At 39.5% G+C, this 19,365-nt stretch overlaps 1 protein-coding gene across 2 annotated transcripts; it reads right to left on the bottom strand.

Annotated features, from left to right (window-relative positions):
* Positions 1-793: 793 nt before the first annotated feature.
* On the bottom strand, positions 794-18,339 carry tbx5a (T-box transcription factor 5a). 2 transcript variants are annotated; one of them, XM_019361076.2, is made up of 9 exons: positions 17,707-18,339; positions 16,837-17,010; positions 15,929-16,023; positions 14,459-14,578; positions 13,368-13,515; positions 7,701-7,853; positions 4,780-4,871; positions 3,129-3,361; positions 794-1,411 (listed from the first exon to the last, which is right to left on the bottom strand). In XM_019361076.2, the coding sequence occupies exons 2-9, from the start codon at positions 16,978-16,980 to the stop codon at positions 819-821; spliced, it is 1,578 nt and encodes a 525-aa protein (XP_019216621.1). In that variant the 5' UTR covers positions 16,981-17,010; positions 17,707-18,339; the 3' UTR covers positions 794-818. The 2 variants fall into 2 exon arrangements, with proteins under 2 accessions (XP_019216621.1, XP_019216622.1); XM_019361077.2 differs by having other exon boundaries at positions 16,837-17,007.
* Positions 18,340-19,365: the final 1,026 nt, after the last annotated feature.

The raw sequence follows: 19,365 nt of genomic DNA, 5'->3' as shown, positions 1-19,365 counted from the left end.
TCTGGGCACGAATGAACAATTTTTCTGTCACGTTTCACATCATTAAATTAATATAAGATTTTTGAAGTGCATGTAAGTATGCGAAAACAAAAACAAAGCAAAACAAAGCAAAAAACACAAAAAACAAACAAACAAAAAAACAAACCCAAACCCTTTTGACAGATTTAAGAGTGAGCAAGAGCTACAACAAAGGCTCACACTTGCTTATTCATGGTTTAAGTTATAACAGTTTTACAATGTAACTTGTTAACTACAAAAACTATTTAAAAAATGAGAACTTGGGCTAATATAACAGAAGAAAAGTGTCCTTTTTTTGTTTTTTACACAAATTTGTTACATAGTCCAAAAAGAGCTTTGTACTTGTGGTTGCAAACACATTTAATGGTCTGACTAAAAATGCGGACATCCAAAAAAAAGCACCGCCGCACGAGGACGCAGTCGACCTGCAGACCACATGCTTCTGAAGCATTTCTGACCTTCTCTTTCGTGTCTGCGTGCTCTGCTCTTGAGCAGTCTTTGCTTCTGCTTTTGTCCAGCTCCTCTTTGTTTGTTTGTTTGTTTATAAGTGCATATGCTGTCACAACAAGGTAAGTGATAAGATGCCTTCTGTTCTAGTCAGCACCATCCTACTACGCACATCCACTGTGATCCATCACTGGTCTCTTTAGGATGAACAGCAAGACCTTTTAAAAAAATATAAATATAAATTCATCTAAACCCTGCCTTGTTTTGGTCCTTTGTTGTGTTTTTCCTCTTTTTTTTTGTATTTATAGAGTGAGGGGGGGACGGGGGGGGGGGGGGGGGGGGGACGGACAACTTTAGCTGTTCTCACTCCACTCTGGCATGATGCTTACACTATGTACAGAGTGGTACTGGTGTGGTGATAGTGTACGTGGTATGCCATGTGTATACAGGTACTCATTTCCCTGCAGACCGGCTGCTGGTGATTGGATCCCAGCCCCGGGACTGCACTGGCGGCCCAGAGTCTGATGGGTCATAGAGCTCTGGTACATTGCAGCGTGGTGGCCATCACCCAGCTGTGGAGAGGCGTGGCCTCCCACCCCACCTAGTCTGGACACCAGAGACCCTGAGGTGAAGTGAGCGGAGAAGTGTTGGTAGGGCAGTCGATCCATGGGCTGCATGGTGGTGACAGAACAGCTACCATAGGGTGATACACTGGCCCAAGTGTTGCAGCTGATGTCTTCCAAACTGGGAACAGGCTCAGCGCTTTGCGAGGCACTGGCATACATACAGGCCTGCCGCTGGCTGGACTCGCTGCGGTAAGGCCCACCGGAGAGACTGAGACTCTGAGCGTAGCCAACAGGGCGGTAGTAATGGTCCTCCTCGCTCGATGAGCTCTCCAGATATGCTTTCTTGTAGCTGTGATCTCCTGAGTGACAGTCATCATCCACTGCCGGTGGAATTAGAAAGGCGAGCAATGTTATTCAAGAGATGGACAATACAAACTGTCATCAAACAGAATGCAATGATTTGCAAATCTCATAAACTGGTATTTAATTTACAGTAGAACACAGAAAACATATCAAATGATTAAACTGAGAACATGTTTCACATTAAGAAAACTATTAAGAAAAGCTCATTTTGAATTTGATGGCAGCGACATGTTTCAAAAAAGTTGGGGACAGGGCTATGTTTACCCCTGTGTAGCATCCCCTCTGCTTTAACAACAGTCTGTAAATATCAGGAAATTGAAGAGACCAGCTGCTGAACTTTTAAGAGAGGAATGAAGTTCTGCTTTTGCATGGAGCCCGGTTGAGCAGCTGGACTTGTTCTATGAAGCCATACTGTTGTAATAGATACAGTTGGGGTTTAGCACTGTTGTGCTAAATATATTGGAGCATATTTGCTGTAAAACCTGTATCTACCTTTCAGTACTGATGGCGCCTTTCCAGATGTGCAAACTGCCAACTCCATAGGCACTGATGCATGTCCATATGATGAGAGATGAAGGCTTCTGAAATTTGTACCGTGCTTAAAGCGTAGGCTTAGCCTCTACAGCCACGCTCCACCTTCATTCACAGTATTTGACGTCCATGTTTTCCAAAAAGAATTTCAAATTTGGATTCATCTGCCCACAGAACAGTTTTCCATTTTGCCTCGGTCCATTTTAAATGAGCCTTGGCTCAGAGAAGACAGCAATGCTTCTGGATCATGTTCACATATGGGTACTTCTTTCCATGATACTTTTAACTCTGGATGGTGCAATGAACTCTTTTCACAGAAAATAATTTCTAGAAGTGCAATTTTTTCCATGACTGAATCACGCCTGTTTTTAATGCAGTGCCGCCTGATGGCCCGGCGCTCACAAGCATCCAACTGATAGTCGGCCTTGTTGCTTGCACACAGAGATTTCTTCAGATTCTACGGATCTTTTGATGTTATTATGTACTGTAGATGATAAGACTTTCAAAGTCTTTGCAGCTTTACATTCAGGAACATTATTCTGAAATTGCTCCTTAATTTGTACATGCAGTTTGTTGCTGATGTGGCTTCTCTTCCTCCCTTGGATTCTCTTTTTTATCTTCACTCATGTTACTGACCTGTGGAGGATGTTAAATAAAATTTTCCTCCAGCTGTTTCTTTTTTGTAACACTTACATTTCCAGCCTTTTGTTGTCCCATCCCAACTTTTTAGTGACATGTTTCTGCCATCAGATTCATAATGAGGTTGTATTTTTCCATGAAATGTTAAAATGTCTCAGTTTAAACATCTGACATGTTTTCTATGTTCTACTGTGAAGAAAATGTAGCTTTATTAGATTTTCCAATAAAAGCATTTTGTGTTTATTTGCATGGCATTCCAGATTTTCTAGAATTGGGGTTGTACATGACATATAGCAATATTTAATAGCAGATACTGTATTTTAAATTATTCTTTGTTAAACATAACACGTCTCAATCATTTGTTTTAGTTTACAAATTTCCGTGTACACACATGATGTGTTCAAGAATAAACATTTATTTTAAAAAAATATTATAAATAAAAGATACAATTCAGAAACATGGAAACAAAGTGTGTTATAGCTAAGAACAATGTATGGAGAGTGACTACTGAAAAAACCCCAATCTATCCTCTTCTGCACTAATCTCCATATTAGAGTCGCCTACCTTTCCTCTTGATACAGTGGTACTCTTGGCCATGCTCATGAGGCAGGGGGTAGGAACCCGACTGGGGCAGCATGTCCTGTGAACTGCTTGTGACACCATTTTCACACTGGGAGTACTGGGAGCTCAGGCTGTTTGGTGTGGCCAGGCCTTGGACCTCCCCGCTAAATGGACTCTGGCTGGAGCCCACTCTCTGCCGCACTGTACTGCGAGGCACTACCGGATACTCCTTGGTACTACGTGCACACACAAACGATCACAGTTGTTAGTTATTATCTTCAACTATAATTTGCTGTCAACAAAGCAGAACTATTTTAATCTTCCGCATTTCATCATAAGATCATTTCTCAAAGACAACCAACGAGGATCACCATCAGTGATTTACTTCCACTTAGGACACACAGAGAAAAACCTTTCGGGGGGAAAAACATTCAGTCTAAAATACCAGGATGTATTTCACCCCTGTAAATCCTCAGGATCCATCAATAGATCATTTTGCTACTTCTAGTTCTTTGATTTCAGGGGTAGATTCAGTTGAAAACCTGACCTGGTTTTGCAATAAGCTCTCCCCTTAATATTGTAACCAAGAGCAGACGTGCATTGCTTACTGTCCTCTGCAGGATTGGACAAAGGCATGAAAGATTGATAGTGTGGTTTGGACTCTCACCAACTTCTATAGATTTACAAGTTTTGATAGCTGAAATGCATTTCACTTGAAACGTTTTATTAGCTCGTGGAACGCACCTACTTAAAGAAACTTAACGTGCGTCTAGTACAATCAGGCACGCAGTTTTTTAGAAAGCTACTTCTTTTTTTGCTGCAACACTGATTGTGAGGTACTTGATCATTATTCTGTGCATCAGAGTAAAGGTTTTAGAGTGGATGCATTCTTCTAACACCTTATGGAAATGCCAAACAACTTTTCCTGTTTGGTCTGATTTGGGATTTTTTTTTTCTCCTCATTTGAATTCACATAGAGTCTGAACTGGCTGCCCAAAGGGGGTTGGGTTTTTTCAAAACCAGATTTTCTCCTTTGAAAAAGTGTTTTCCACGCAGTACGGACTCATGCTCCATTCCTCATCTGGACTGAATAATAGAGCGAGGGAGGGGAGAGATCAATGTGGTCGTGTAGTGCCTTGGCTGCCTGACCAAGAGATACCACCAGTTCAGCACAAATGTGTGCTGCCCCCCCCCCCACACACACACACACACCACCAACACACACATACACAGCACAGTCCACATAAGGAGTTGAAACATCCTGGTAGAAAGAGCTCTATGGAAGAGAGATGTTACAGTTGTGTTTCAGAGGTTCTGCCAGATCAGCCATAAAAGTCTTCAGCATGAAAACTGGCTGACTATCAAGAGCTACACTTACATCATTGAAAATAACACTCACTGAAAATAACACATACGACTGGTTTGCATTTGGGTGATTGAGGGATTAAAGTGGGGCTCGTTAAGTGACAGTGTGACCAGGATGTCAGTAACCCCCTGCCTAATTGAGGTAACATTTATCTACTCATTTCACAACATTTAGTATGGGTCAGTATTTCCATATGTCAGAGGCAGGATCTATGAAAGAAAAAAAAGAAAAGAAAAAGAAAAGAAAGCAAGAATAACGTGCATTTTGATTGTTTTTTTCCACATTTACCTTTGCATTCTGGACATCCGGTGCAATTCCATGTCATCGCTACCACGGAAACCCTTTGCAAATGGGTTGTTCTCGATCTTCAGCTGGGTTATCTGTAAGAGCAAACACACGTAGTGTCAGTAACATACACTGTTGCAGTAAGAGTCATTTGTTGTGCTGCTTATGTCATTTCATTGACAGCTGCATTTAAAAACACTGCGTAGCACCCAATTACAGCCAACCCACACACGCATCGAAATAGCAGCTATTTAAAAGCAGCATTTCGCCGTGTGCCAGACTGTCAGACAAGACAAGTCCTCTTCAACTCAGGGGTTTTATGATGACAATATTAAACATATTTTTTTGGAGAAAACCAGGGCTTTACGGTTTTTTTTGGATGCATGTAAGTGTTCACAAGCTACCCAAGAGTGAAATAACAGATCATATTTCCAGAAACCTGAGATACTTTCTGAGCTGAGTTCCTGAGTGCAATAGTTCAATAAAAACATGTCTAAATAAATCATCTTTCATTGCTTAATTTATGATGTTACATTAGATGATGTCTAGCTTAGGAGATAGCTGGCTCGTGCATGACAGACACAAATCATAAGACTTATTCTATGACTTAATGTTTTGGTAAAAAACGTCTCTATCAATACCAAACAAATAGAAGCAGAAATTACTTTCAGAGCCACCCATAAACAATAAGTTAATCCCAGAGTGGTTTAACCCAATCTCGGGATATCCCTCTCGTGAGCAGTGGTTTCTGGCAGGTAATTAGCTGGCAGCTCTCGTGTGCTTCCAGCTTTTTGACAAGACTGGAAGTTTGTGTGCACGCTGGCTGACACTTTCACCAAACCTTGTAAAATCTCTCATGTGACACTTCGCTAGCTTCTTGTTAATACGAGCTGTCTGTCAGATCATTTATACATTGTCTCATCATTTTAAAAGTTTGGCATTAAAAGTTCAGAGTCTATTTCGCCCTTTTTTACCCCCTGCATGTCTTCCAAAAATACACCTAGACAAATAATTATCCAGTCCAACAATCTTATTCTCAGTTGAGTTTACAGAGAGAAAATTAAATATTCTGCAAAAGATTTTGTTCTGACTAGAATTAGCAGATAGGAGGAAAAACAGAAAAAACCAATTTAGGAGTAGACTCAGACAATCAGTTAAAATTCAAAGACTGTAGTTTGACTAGGCTGTGTCCAAACTGTGCTCATTAAAATAACTGAGGCTGACATAAACACATTTCCAGATGCAAAATGAAGTGAAGTAGTGCAAGTAAGATTATTTTAAAAAAAAGAAAGAAAGAAGAAAAGAAGAAAACTATGAGCTGGTCTTAATTCATCTTCCCAGTTTGACAAAAATCTTAAGAAAACATAAGACTCCAGAAACCTCAGTTTCTGGAAAAAATGCTTTAATTACAGCTACGACAGGAAAGAGCTGAAACCAGAGACTTTGACCATTTCATTAGCTGAGAGTCTAACAGGTGAATTGGACACATGCCTGCAGCACGTAGTCCACTCCTTTTGGCAGGCTTAAAACTGTTTGATTAGACAAATGTGGCAAGAAAAAAAAAGCCTGGAAACCCGAAATGCCCCTTTTTTCCTGCAGGTCTGGAAAGCCCTAATAATTAGCCCGGAGTTACGATCTCAGCCCCTAGTAACAGGCTCGAAAATAATGAATGGTTTCTACAGAATGTTGGTCATTTGTGCTTCCTGTTCCCAGAAGCCCGGAGACCTGGATTGGCTGCGGGGACATTATGAGCTTTCGCCCCTTTCTCCCATATTCCCCAAACTAAAAACATATAGGCCTGCATGGTTAAAGGATGTTAAACAGATGCTGTTTGGAGATATTTGTATTCCCAAGATTTTTTCCCCTCTCCCGGAAATGTGGACAGTGTAAATATTGAATTTTATTCCTGCTTCTTTCACAAGTCTGAACACGCAATGGCAACTTAAAAAACCCCAAAACAAACAAAAGCAAACTGCGAGGCTGTGCGGCACAAGAAATCACATCTTTAACTCTAATCTGATGTTATAAGTTTCCAGATTCCAGATACGTGAAAAACAAGGGTGATTCCAAGGTTTTCTGCTTCCAATAAAACACGGTAAGAAACTTAATTTACAACTCAATAACGTTAATTAAAGCTCCGTCGTTAACTCAGAAAGAGAAGTTTAGAAAATAAATGAAAAAAGGCAAACATTTGAATAGCATATGTAAAATCTGGTTTCCCTTGTGCGGGTATACGTAATTAAACCTAAGTTTTTAGACTGCGATCTGTTTTTGCGAGTCTATATACGAGCAATGCGAAGGAAAGCTTCGAAATAAAGCACGCAGTGACAGTCTCATCTACACCGAAATAGACTGAAAATAAAACACCAACAAATGAATTAAAAAAAATTACTAGAACTGTTTCAAAGTATGCAGCTATTTATCTCCAACGAAAGCCTTAATAATAACATGCCACGGACTTGGGTCTGTGAAACGTGTTCTAGTCGAGAAACAGAAGTTTTCCCTTAATGTAGCCAGCAGCTGAGTTTAATATCAGCGATTTTCAGTGAAAAACTTTAAACTCTCAAAGAACTATTATTTCCCCTCTCCTTTAATCCAACAGAAGACCAATAGCTGCGTAAAAAATTGACAAAAAATATTATCGAAAATAATTTGTGCAAAAATTATAAACACTTTTTTAAAAAATAACTTCAATGTGAAATTCGACCTTTGCGCAATTTTGCATTTGCACCGGGGGCATTTTTGAGAGCGCAACAGGCTGCATGGTTCTGTTTGCACATCTGATTTTTGCCCCCTCTATATTTACCTTCGTTTGAAACACTGCGGATTTTTAACCACCTCGTAAAATACGTAAACCTAATACTGCCCCTTTCGCGAAAATAAATAAAAAAACAAAAATATCCCAAAATACCCCGAGGTTTTACCTTATGGTTCTGATAGGATGTCACCGCAATGAAAGACGTTTCCGGGAAGACGTGAGTGCAGAAGGCCGTGTTTTTGGAACCAAAGCCATTATTTTCATCCGCTTTCACGATGTGAATCCTCGGTTGATACTTGTGCATCGAATTGAGGATGATCTGCAATAAAGAGAAAGTGGCGTTACACACATATATTTGACGTCATTTCTAAAAATAAAATTAAACAAAATGAGATACACCCAACCAGTCCTCAAATGTTTTTATTTTTGAGTGCGAAGTTTTTTAAAGATTAAAAATCTCTTTTTGTAAGAAAACACGTTGCCATATTTTGTTATAATAATAATAATGATACAAATAATAAATGTTAGTAAGACATTAGTCATGAGCAACATGCTGACATGCTAAGATTACAGTCTATTTTGCAAAAGGTCTATTTCAGTACTTTCTTCACCAACGCACTGGTCTGCTTATACTTCTCAATAAAATTGTTTTCATCCCTGTAATTTTATGAATTCTGTCTACTTCGTAATGGAAGCCATTTTTCCTCTCAAAACGTCTAAGCTGAGCTATAGTTTCTGAAAAACACAAACACTTGTTTGGCCAAAAAACTTTTATTGAACTACAAATTGTAATGAAAGTTTTATTTTTACCTTTTTATAGATATTTAAAATAAAATCGGCCCATGTGCATTCTTCTTCTTCTTCTTTTTTTTTTAAAAGCACAGTCATTTAAACATTCCTCGTGTTTTAAATAGAATAAAGATTTAAAATGTTCTAATTAAACCCTTAAAAATATACTTGTTATATAACCTTGTCTCTCACTGTAATTATTACTGTAGTGACACTGATTTACCATGTTATTTATACAGCACTTCTCATGACAGTCACACAGATAAATTCAAGAGATAGACATATGCATGCCCTCTTTCTTTATATTCTGTTACCTTAGTAAACCAGTCTATGAGAACTACAATGAATAGAATGAACCTCTCTTTTGAGGCACTATCAAAAGTTAGTCAAGGCCATCAATCTTGAAGAAATATTATTTATTTATTTTATTTTTATTCCCATTAAATTGTTCTAATAAAATCTATGGTAATTGCTTTTTAATTGGCCTACCCCTGCATTCTGTCCTATACCCATTCCTCCTATATTTTATCTGAAAGAGTGTTTTTGAACCTGCGTCTCAGTGCTAGCATGAGAAGAGCCGGGGGATTGCCCTGACCTCCAGTACCTATGGGGGCATCCTGCAGTATTACACAGACGTAACCCAGAGTCTTTTCTCAGAGGCGAATGAACCATAGAGACCTACATAGATAATACAATAGTCATCCATTATTAATTCCCAGTTGAACTTGATCTCATTTCATGCTGGAATAGGTTTTGGTAATGGGCAGGAGAAAGTGTTTTTCAGCTGCCTGCCATGCACCTTGTAGATGCACACTATTTAATGGAAGTAAGTGACAGAAAACATCAGTCAGGATTTGTTTAGTGGATCACTTCGGTTACATAAGCAGACGCAGCTTTTTGTTTTTGTGGATTTTTCCAGTATTGCAGTTTTGTCAGGGTGTATTTGAAAAAAAAAAAACCAAGCAAACAAAAAAACTTCTTTCATGTGTCTGTTAAGCAGCAGTCCATATGTCTTAATATTTAGAATCATTAATGAGACTTCAAAACATGACTCAAAACTATGTAAACAGTGCAAAGAAAAAGCAGAGTACATGGCACATTTTCTCATGCATGCATTCATTGCCTGCTTATTTCTTAGTTTGCATATATGTCCACGATTGGAACAAACCACAACAACTAGTCCACTGATGCAAACATGTCATACAGCACCCTGTATGGTTTAAGAGGCTAAAAATGTCTGTCATGAAGACATATTAGAAGTTGCATAGATGTCTAAATGCACATTTCACTATGGAAAATAGCATGGCCCACTAACTGTGGGTTCCTAAAGTCCAGTATCTGTGCTATTAGGATGAGATGTGGTAGTAAGGAGGGGGTAGCTGTAGACCACCCACTGGGGACCCAGCATACGCCTCAACTCCGTGGCCCAGTCACTGCCCTGCCTGGTTCCCTGTATCTCTGCCTCAATCCCCCCCGCTAGCTTCTGGATGATCGCATTTAATGATAGTGAGGGATCACTTTGGGTCCCGGGCTGCTGCCCTTTTACTTTCAAGTTCCTCCACATCAGAGAGTTTCCCCAAGCTTCAGGATTAGCAGTCTTTGTACACCACCATCTATTGCTCATCACACACTGCCATTCAAATATAAACAGTGTGATCCTCACACTCCACCCTCATGCACAAAACATGTGTGGGAAGACTGGGAGAGGAGTGCAGCAGCAAACTGATGGGTAAGACAAATAACACTGAGAAATATTCTGGGAGTTCAGTCGGACATCAAAGCAAAAACTACAGATTGGTATGAAACAGAAACAAAAAAAAACTCTTCAGGAATTCAGACACAGAAAAAAACACCACTTAAATCTGTAAGTTTGTGACCAAACTAGTGCTGTTGTGGAGGTTTTGATATGTATTGACGGATATGAATAACAACCAACAAAGCAATACACTTTGTTAAAGCCAAATTACAGAGGGATTAAATTTAAGATAGTTGAATCACAAATAAAATTACTTACAACAAAATAGCACTTGCTAGTAAACTCATAAATAATAATGTTGCAGATGGCAAAGTTTAACCTTAAACTAATAAGAATACTTTTTTATTTACACTTTTAGGCAGTTAAATGTGGAACTTTTTTTTTTAAAGAAGATTCTTATCTAAGTAGAATCTCATGGAAACTAAAAACCAAATAGCTAGCCAAAACTGTTACCCTGTAATACTTAACTAAAGTAAGTGAGTATATATACTTAGTTACTTCACAAAATTAGAACATCATGATTAATATTTGTCTTTTTAAATAAATCTCTTTTAAGATACACACATATTTAAAATGCATTACCTAGCTTTGCTATAACTAAAACACATTACTATTGAAATAAACTGCTAAGTGAAACAGACCTCCGCCTCAACACTTTCATATGACGAAGATGTAAAATATCAGAAAAATGACTTATGTGCATGTAACCTATTACATACTGTCTATAATTAAAAAATCCTGTTCCTTGCACATATCCTTCTGCCCACTTCAACCCACTGTTCTTCATTATATTTCTACACAAAACTGTTAATAAAATAGCAAATCCACAAGATTTTCTCATAACATTTCCAAAGCTCCTTGAAACTACCTTCTTTCATGATTCTCACTAAAATGTTTGCTTTTACAAATTTGTTTTAAGACTGAGGTTACACTCCACTCTTATGCAATACAGTTCAATAGGTTATAAAACAGTCACAAACCAAAAACAGAACAATTAACCTTGCATAAAGACAAAGGCACCACGTCCTCTTAGACTCATTCCTAAACTGAGCTCAGTCCTGCCCGGCCCGCTGACGTGTATGTTTTACAGACATTTCTAGAAGAAAACCTCAGGCCAGTCCTGAATTGGTCTAATCTGCATCAGCAATATGTTTTGGTCTCATGTCTCACTGCTAGTAATTATAAATCATCTACAAGTTATTTCAACCAGCTGGACCAACAAGCTGATGGAGTATATTTCTGGCCAGCCACCAGTGCTTCATTTATGAATCCCATGGTGCTCTCTCCCAGCACGAAAGAGGGCGAGCCAGGAACCACTGCAACCAATCAAAAACGCACTTTAACCCAAAATTCACAAAGCTGCTCACATTCCAACTGAGACTCAATTTCATCTCACCAGCTGGGCATTGGCAAGGGAGCAGTTCCTTTAGGTGCCATGTGGACAGATAGTGGCTTGTGTGTGCTGAAATTCATATGCATTTTTTTGGGTAACGTTGAAAGCTGAAACCAGCTTCACTCTGATTCATTATCACACTGAAACCGACGCCTTAAGTGGATGCAGAAGCATACATAGGAATATAGTATAATGGCAACAATGCATTCAATAATTGGTCATATGCAATTAGATCTTTTTCTTTTTTTTTCAGAATCGAGCGTTGTGCAGTAATACGTCTCTAAAAGCAAAACCAAACAAACACAGCTTGCTTTTAAGAATGTTTTCTCATGAAAGCAAACCAGCTGTTGAGGTAACCTTTGCCAACTTTATAATTGTATTTTCTTTTAATGGCTAAGCCTGTTAGTAAGAAAGTTAACTGTGCGGATGCTCTGTTTCTACAACAAGACATCTAATTAGGCCTAAATGTACCCGTCGAGATACCTTTCTTCATGAAAACCTGCCGCCAAAGGGCCCATTTGTTGATGAAGTAAGTGATGTTTGTACTTTCTGCTTTGGGTAAGACAGGAATCACAAAGGCCTGGGGCCAGATAGGGAGTTTAGAATAATGAGGAGTTAAAGCTAGGAAATAGGTACCATACAGCCTCTTACTGCTGAGAGAGGTGAAGGAGATGGTGGGTGGTGGTGCAATTGCCCTTTTCCTTTTTCCTAAAAAAGTTCCCAGTTGATCTCTTCTACTCATGCAAGCTGAATTCCAGGAGGTCCATGGCTAATGCACCTAGGGGGTGCTATAATAAAACTGTGCTACAAAAGGTATGTTACTTACACCTTCATAGCAAACATATTACATATTAAAGAATAAGATGATGGCATGATAAGAAAAAAATTATTTGTCTCAATCTGGAATATTTATCTAAAGATCACAGCGACTCTTCAAAACATTACCTTTATTTCATTATGTTCAATAGTAAAAACAGAGTATCACCAAAAAATTTTTGTAATCTCACGAGATTCAACTTTGGGAAAGTAAAGTAGAAAAAACTTCATATGGCACAAAATCTTTTTTTGTGTGTGTGTGTGTTTAAAGTATATCAGGATTATTAATATTATTATTACTATTATTATTATTATTATTATTAGTAGTAGTAGTAGTAGTGGTGGTGGTAGAAGTATTTGCATCTAATTGAACACCGCAACTATTTCACTTTTTTAAATTAATTTTGTGACGTTTTCAACATCAGAATGCATTTCATTACTTACTATTTTCGTAGTCATTTTAACACTGAAAGTAACATTTCCCACAGAAAAAATGATAAAAAAGACAAAACATAAAAAATATAAACATATTTATATAATAAAACGTATGGCCTCCATCCAAGCGATGGATGGAGGGATGGAGGGAATTTATCAAATGATTTACTTTCACTAAAGCACATCTTTACAGCAGAACTTAATAAAATTGGGCTCCACAGGTGCAGTGAAAGAATGGCCAAAATGTTTAAGTTTTAATGCACATTTAACAGATCAAATGCAAAGTTTTAAGCAAATAAATAAATCAATAAACAAATTGCCTCTCTTTAAAAAAATATGACCAGGCAGGAGCATTATCTTTAATCAATTAAAAATGTGTGTAAAATCTTTAATATCAAGAAGACAATAAAACGTACTTTTAATTAGCTGCGAGTAATAATAATAATAATGATGATAATAATAATATTAATAATAACAAACCGTTGGGCATTTTTATTTAAATGGCGATGTAGAGACCTGCAGACAAGCATTTAGTGCCATCATGTAACACGTCGGGCCTTAACGGATTCTCGGGATTTGGGTCAGTGCAGCACCAGGTTAGCAACCATGTGGTTAAATAGTATTGATGATAGGCAGGCACCTACGTGTCCGAACGGGTCCAGGTGGTTGTTGGTCAATTTCAGCTTCTGGAAGGAGACGAGCTGCCTCATCCAGTGCGCCCCCGTGGCGGGAGAGTCCGGGTGAACGTAGAGTCTCCCGGGCATGGCAGGCTCTGCCTTCCCAGTCACAGACCTGATACACAACAACACAGTCACACGCTTAGAAACTTGCTGGACTAACACTCACATGCTAGCCGCAACTGAGTCGGTCCTAACATGTCGAAAGAAGAAGAAGATAATGCCTGTTGATAAAATTTGACAATAAATTAAAATTTAATTATAAACGGAAAAACTTAAATTAGTGGGGCACTGTTTCTAATTATTAGGCACAAAATGGCAAAACATGGGAATTTGCGCACTTAAAGTTCTAAATATGGTTGCTTACCTGTTTTTCAAAATTTGCTTTATTAATTTTAAACTTAAGTATATAAGGAAGCGGTCTATACTGTGCCATTGTTGGATGTGGATTGCTTCTAGTCACGTTAGAAGTTAAAGGCACTGTTTTGCAACATATGTGGATCGACGGGAGAGGTTTCAGGGCCTGCTTAATGCGTCGGTCAGTGCCATCATTGGCATGTAGCTAGTAATATTAAATGCTCTGACACAAAGAAGAAAGACCCGCTTGAGAACGACTCTAGACAAACAGCCGTGTGAAAAACATCTTCGATGCAGTGCGCATGTAGGCAAGTATAGCTTTAGGAAAAGTCTTCTGTAGATCTTGTTGCTGTCAGCGCAGAAAACTCAGCACTGACAGAAACATTTCTGCCTGCTGACTTCATTTCTTGGCAAATATTAGAAAAAACACAGTTCATAATTCTCCCGGAAATAATATACACACTTCCGATTCCCGTCCATCACGACAATATAACGCTCCCTGCTGCAAATAACTCCAGAGAGAGTGAGGAAGCGAGAGAGTAGCTGTGCCCCCCCCCCCCCCCAAAAGAACAAAAATAAAAAAACACCAAAAAAAAAAAAAAAAAAAAACAAGGACCCGAATTTTCATCGGTGCGTAAAAGTAAAATGTTCGCAAGGCAAATCCTTCCACAGAAGCGTTGTTGTGTTATGTTTTTACGTACCATTTATTATCGGCGAATTTGTATCGATGGTCGTCAGCTGGAACAACATCCATAAGTAGAATATACTTCGTTTTCGGATTTAATCCTGTGACCTTTACTTTGAAGCTGGGAAACATTCTCCTGTACAGAAAAATAAAGTGTAGTGGACACACGAGAAAACAATACATGACTACCCACACACACACACACACACACACACACACACACACACACACATATATATATATATATATATATATATATATATATAGATAGATAGATAGATAGATAGATAGATATAGATATATATTTATATATATATATATAGATATATAAAATAAAGTCTGCGCCATTCACTCTTTAATAAGCAAACCAAAAGTAAATAATATTTTGAAGCATAGAGAAAGGTTAAGTGGGAGGATTTAAAACATAAATATCCCTCTTTGGTGTTTGGAGAGGAAAATCTTACTTTCAAGGCAGGGCGTTGGATCTGAGAGGAGCCATTATAAAAAAAATTCAATATGTTCCAGAACTTTTTTTTTTTTTTTTTTTACGTGCAACATCCCTCTAGTAAATCTTTTGGATATTTGGTAGCTGTCATATTGCAGAAAACACACACATACACTGAGAGAAAGCCTAAGCTCTCCCACGAGTGAAAAGGAAGGGCTAACGGACGAGGATGGATGCTGTGTAATATCATCTCTTGCCAAAAACAGGAGTGAAATGATTGACGGGAATATAATGGAGACTTTTTGCAGCTGTGAGAAAGCAACTGCCTTCTGCCCGCGCTGGAGAGCACATCGAAATGCAGCAATGTTCAACTGTAAATATTCCTCATTTGTAGGAGCCTGTACAAGCGGTGCTCCGAAGCTATTTGACATAAAAAGTCATCGGGCGCATATAAAAGTTCACACTCAGGCAACATGAGCTGTTTTGACTGGATACAGTCTGAGGGCGACCGTGGAGCTGACAGCAGGACACATTCACACACGCGGTCCCTGCACAACATGCTGTTGCACACGTGTTGGATCACAAGACGTGTCTGCACGCAATTACACACACACACACCTGCAGCGGATACAGAGAAAACGGCGCAAATGGCAGCCCTTATGCTCCTTAATGTCTTTATTTCAACGCAAAGAAACAATCGGTAACATTTTACACAACAGGGCACGTTTTGAACGTTGGCTCTCTCGCTGTATCGCATTTCCCAACAAGGCCACCCAGACTAAAATATGGACCGGTAGTGCTGCAGAACACTAAAGCGTCCACCAGATGCTCTTGTGTTTTCTCTGTGGTTCTGTACGGTTCCAGATCCCCACGCAAGAAAATTCCAGTCTGGTTTATAGTTTATATTTAAGCTCGAAAATCGGCCAAGATAACTAAACGCCTCATCAACAAGCAGACACGCAGTCAATGAACCCATTAGTTCTACTGAACTCTTTCTAATCGCGATAATAATAATAATGAAAACGTTTTAGATGCTCCTACCGTCCCGCTTTGGTGATGATCATCTCCGTCCCCACCTCGTGAAACTTCATCCATAGTTCCCTTTCGTGCAGGTAGACCTTTATTCCCTCCATTCCCTTCAAAGTAAAACACTTTAGTGTGTATGGTTTTTCTAAAGTTGCATTATACACAGAGGTGTCATGCACTACTCTGCATGCTTTTAAGGCCTTCTGAGTTCAGAGGTTATAAAAAATAATACAAAAAAAATGTAGGTCTAATCTTTAGTGTTTGATTAAAACACTTTAAAAAATTCAAATTAAATTCAAATACTTTGGACAACCGAGTTGTACGCTGAGGGCTAAGCTGTAAATAATGCAGAGGATAATAAGCTTATGAATTAGCTATTTAAAAGCAGCCACAACACCGTAGCCTTTAACTTCTTAAGCCTTTGGCGTGAAAACTGAAGCAGCAAACAAGATTTTATAATAATATAGTCACAGCTAACGTGTAGCAATGAACATAAATCCACACAGAATTGATCTGTAATGCTATATGACGATAAACTATAACACACACAGTCACGCTATGAAGCTTAACAGAAACTACAAATTTGCTGACACTTTGCTGAAGTTGTTTCATTTCACAAATAAAAAAAAAAAAATCACTAGTTGACTAAATATCAGATCCAATCACATTTCTATCTCCAAACAGCCTAAATATATACGCTGAAAGAACTAAAATGAGCAGAAATACTCAATTCACTGTGCGGACATTTGTTTTTAAGTCATGATTTATATTTTATATTTTTAACGCCAAGAACAGCAGGGTATCTGCCTGCTTCTGACCAAAACGCCTAGCCTATTTTTTCCTGCAAATGAGTGAATGTAACCCCTAAGTCCGCAGCTTGCAGCCTGAGGCAGTGAGAGTGAGGCCTGCACGCCGGCACTGACCTGCTGGATGTAAGTTGTCTGTGATGACGGGGATTTGCTTGAGGTCCCGTTCTGTTTCTCTGATTTATTATCGCTCTGTAATTCTCTCGAATCCGAGCCACCTGGAGAGTTTTGGAGGACAAAAGTCTCCTCTTGGTCCGCCATGACCGGAGCTCCGACAACTACACGTCGCTGCTGGGAGACGGAAACAGAGATGTCAGTGTGTGCAGCTCGACCTTCTCAGCTAACCGAATAACTGAAGACAGACTTTCAGGACATTTTGTTAATATGAATTTAGAGACACACAAATAAGCTTCATTTGCACTGTGTGATCACATTTATTATGATTGCTGTTACTATTTTGTTAAGTGGAGAAAATACTTTTTTGGTAGCTCAGAAATGAAAGCATAACATATGTAAATATAATACACATGATGGAAAGCGTTCATGTTAATGGCATGAGCTAAAAGTTTAAACCCAAAGCATTTTAATACTCTTAATAATGAGCTCAGTGCAATGTGTTTTTCACAAATACTGGTCATTTTAATCGGAATATGCTATTCTAAGGAGAATAACTTCAATGTTCACAACATTACAAAACTACGAGGACTTTTATTGTGACACACTGAAGCAGGCCCTCGCTTTTTTTCACCCCCATTCATGGTCCTGGAACTAAACACATGAGCTTTATTGCCCTGCGAGGCGGTGATCACAGCAAAAATATAGCGCAGAGGTGCCTCCTAAAAAAAAATTATTTGCACTCAGACGGTGTCACTTCAGCAGACAGCTGCGATTCCTGCAACGTGGAGTAACATTTACTACGATGTGGACGAGTTATGGAATGCAGTCACGGTGGGTACACGCAGTCGGTTCAGATCAGGATCAGCTTACCTAAAAACCAAAAAGAGGTCGCAGGCTGCAGCTGGCCCAGTAGAGCTGTGTCGCCTTGAAAACGTCCAGCGCCCCGTCCAAGAAATAAGAAATCAATCAAAAACCAGATAATCCAGGCTTTTTTTTCTCGAAGAAGCTGCACAAACTCCCCATGAATCCCCCACTGTTTCTGCCCTCAGTTAGTTCCTACAAAGCGGAGTGAAACCACGCAGATCCTCGCGGAACTCGCTGACAGCTACACGGCGCTGCTCGGTGCCTTATTGTTGCATTTTACAGCGGAGGTGCGTTTTGTGAGCCTACTCTGCCGATGGCACTTAGCAGTAAGCTGTAGCCTATTCCCAGCGGAGCAGGTCCGTCACCTCCTCCGTCCCTCCTCTCTCTCCCAGCCTCTGGTTTGTCAGGAGCTACGTCTCCCTCTCTTTCGTGCGCGCTCCCTCTCCAACTCTCCGCTGCGAGTCGCTGACCAACCGTGCGAAGCGGAAACTGAGTCCGCTACGTAGAAGTGCCGGTGTGGGGCTATGAGGGAGGAGGATGGGGAGGTGGGGAGGTGTTGCCTTTGCAGGAAGAGCATTGGTTTATGTCCCCGGCAATAATTCCTTACTGGTACACACCCCAGGTCTTCTTATTTATCCACTCCAAACCTCTTCGTGATCCCACTCTCCAGCCTCTAATTCATTTGATATTGACGGCCTGGTGCGTTGTTAAGCACCAGTCTCCTCTCCGTAGATTTACACACAATAGAATCAAGTTCATCAAGCGTGACGCTCAGTCATGCATGCATTAGTAGGCATAGGCCAACAGGTTGCCCCTCTTTATTATTACAGCTGACTAATAAAAGGATCATAAGCTATGTTTTGCCTGTACTTGCACTGATGTCTGGGCAATTAACGATATCAATTTACCGATCGAAATTTGACTCTGGCTTTAAACCATTATTTTACTATTCGGTTAATCATTCAACAAGAACAAGGAACCAAGCTGGGTTCATAGAACCGAGGAGAAAAAATAAATACATCTACATTTGGCCATTTGGGATATAGTTATCTCTCACTCCCTCTCTCCCTCTTTCTTTCAGTGTCTGTGTGTATGTTGGGGGTGAACATGAGGAAGTCTATCTTTAGGCCTCTGGCTTCACACAGGTTTACCCTGCACACACAGAGAGTTTAGATTGTAAAAAACAGCACTTTCCCCCTAAATTACATCCATTTGTATTGCACCATGTATACATAACATAATATTGTACATCACCCTAAGGCGTATCTAGCTGACTTTATAATGGCTTTGCCACTGCCAAACTAGCAACTTTTAAGCGTGAATTTTGCAGATGAAATTGCTCTATTCTCATTTTCCTCCTGAAATAAGACCAAAGACGACGAAGAAGAAAAGAATAAAGATTTAACTCGACCATTAAGGACAGCATTTAGTTCCGAAGAAACACGGGAGCGTTACGACAACCTGCAACTTGCCAAACGCTTCATTTTTTGCAGTGTGCCCACTTAAAGGTCTCATTTGCATTTTAGGCTGTTATCTCATTACGTAGTCACCCCCAGGGTGACGTTCCTCACCAGTCAGTGTTGTACACGGACACCACTCGAGCTATGTGTTTGTTCCATGGTGACTCGTCGATATTTGCACTACTTTAGCAGTGCTCACAGAGGA

This window comes from Oreochromis niloticus, linkage group LG7 (genome assembly GCF_001858045.2).
Source record: "Oreochromis niloticus isolate F11D_XX linkage group LG7, O_niloticus_UMD_NMBU, whole genome shotgun sequence".
NCBI classification, from domain to species: domain Eukaryota; kingdom Metazoa; phylum Chordata; class Actinopteri; order Cichliformes; family Cichlidae; genus Oreochromis; species Oreochromis niloticus.
The sequence above is the reverse complement of the archived record's forward strand: the minus strand, read 5'-3'. Positions and strand labels throughout refer to the sequence as shown.

Bases quoted from the DNA above. Each gene is read 5' to 3' on its own strand.
- tbx5a (XM_019361076.2), bottom strand. From the start codon at position 16,980: ATGGCGGACCAAGAGGAGACTTTTGTCCTCCAAAACTCTCCAGGTGGC. The intron at 4,872-7,700 runs GTAAAACCTCGG...TTGCTCTTACAG, and splicing joins CATCCTATCAGAACCATAAG to ATAACCCAGCTGAAGATCGA. The intron at 1,412-3,128 runs GTAGGCGACTCT...TTCCACCGGCAG, and splicing joins CCACTGTATCAAGAGGAAAG to TGGATGATGACTGTCACTCA.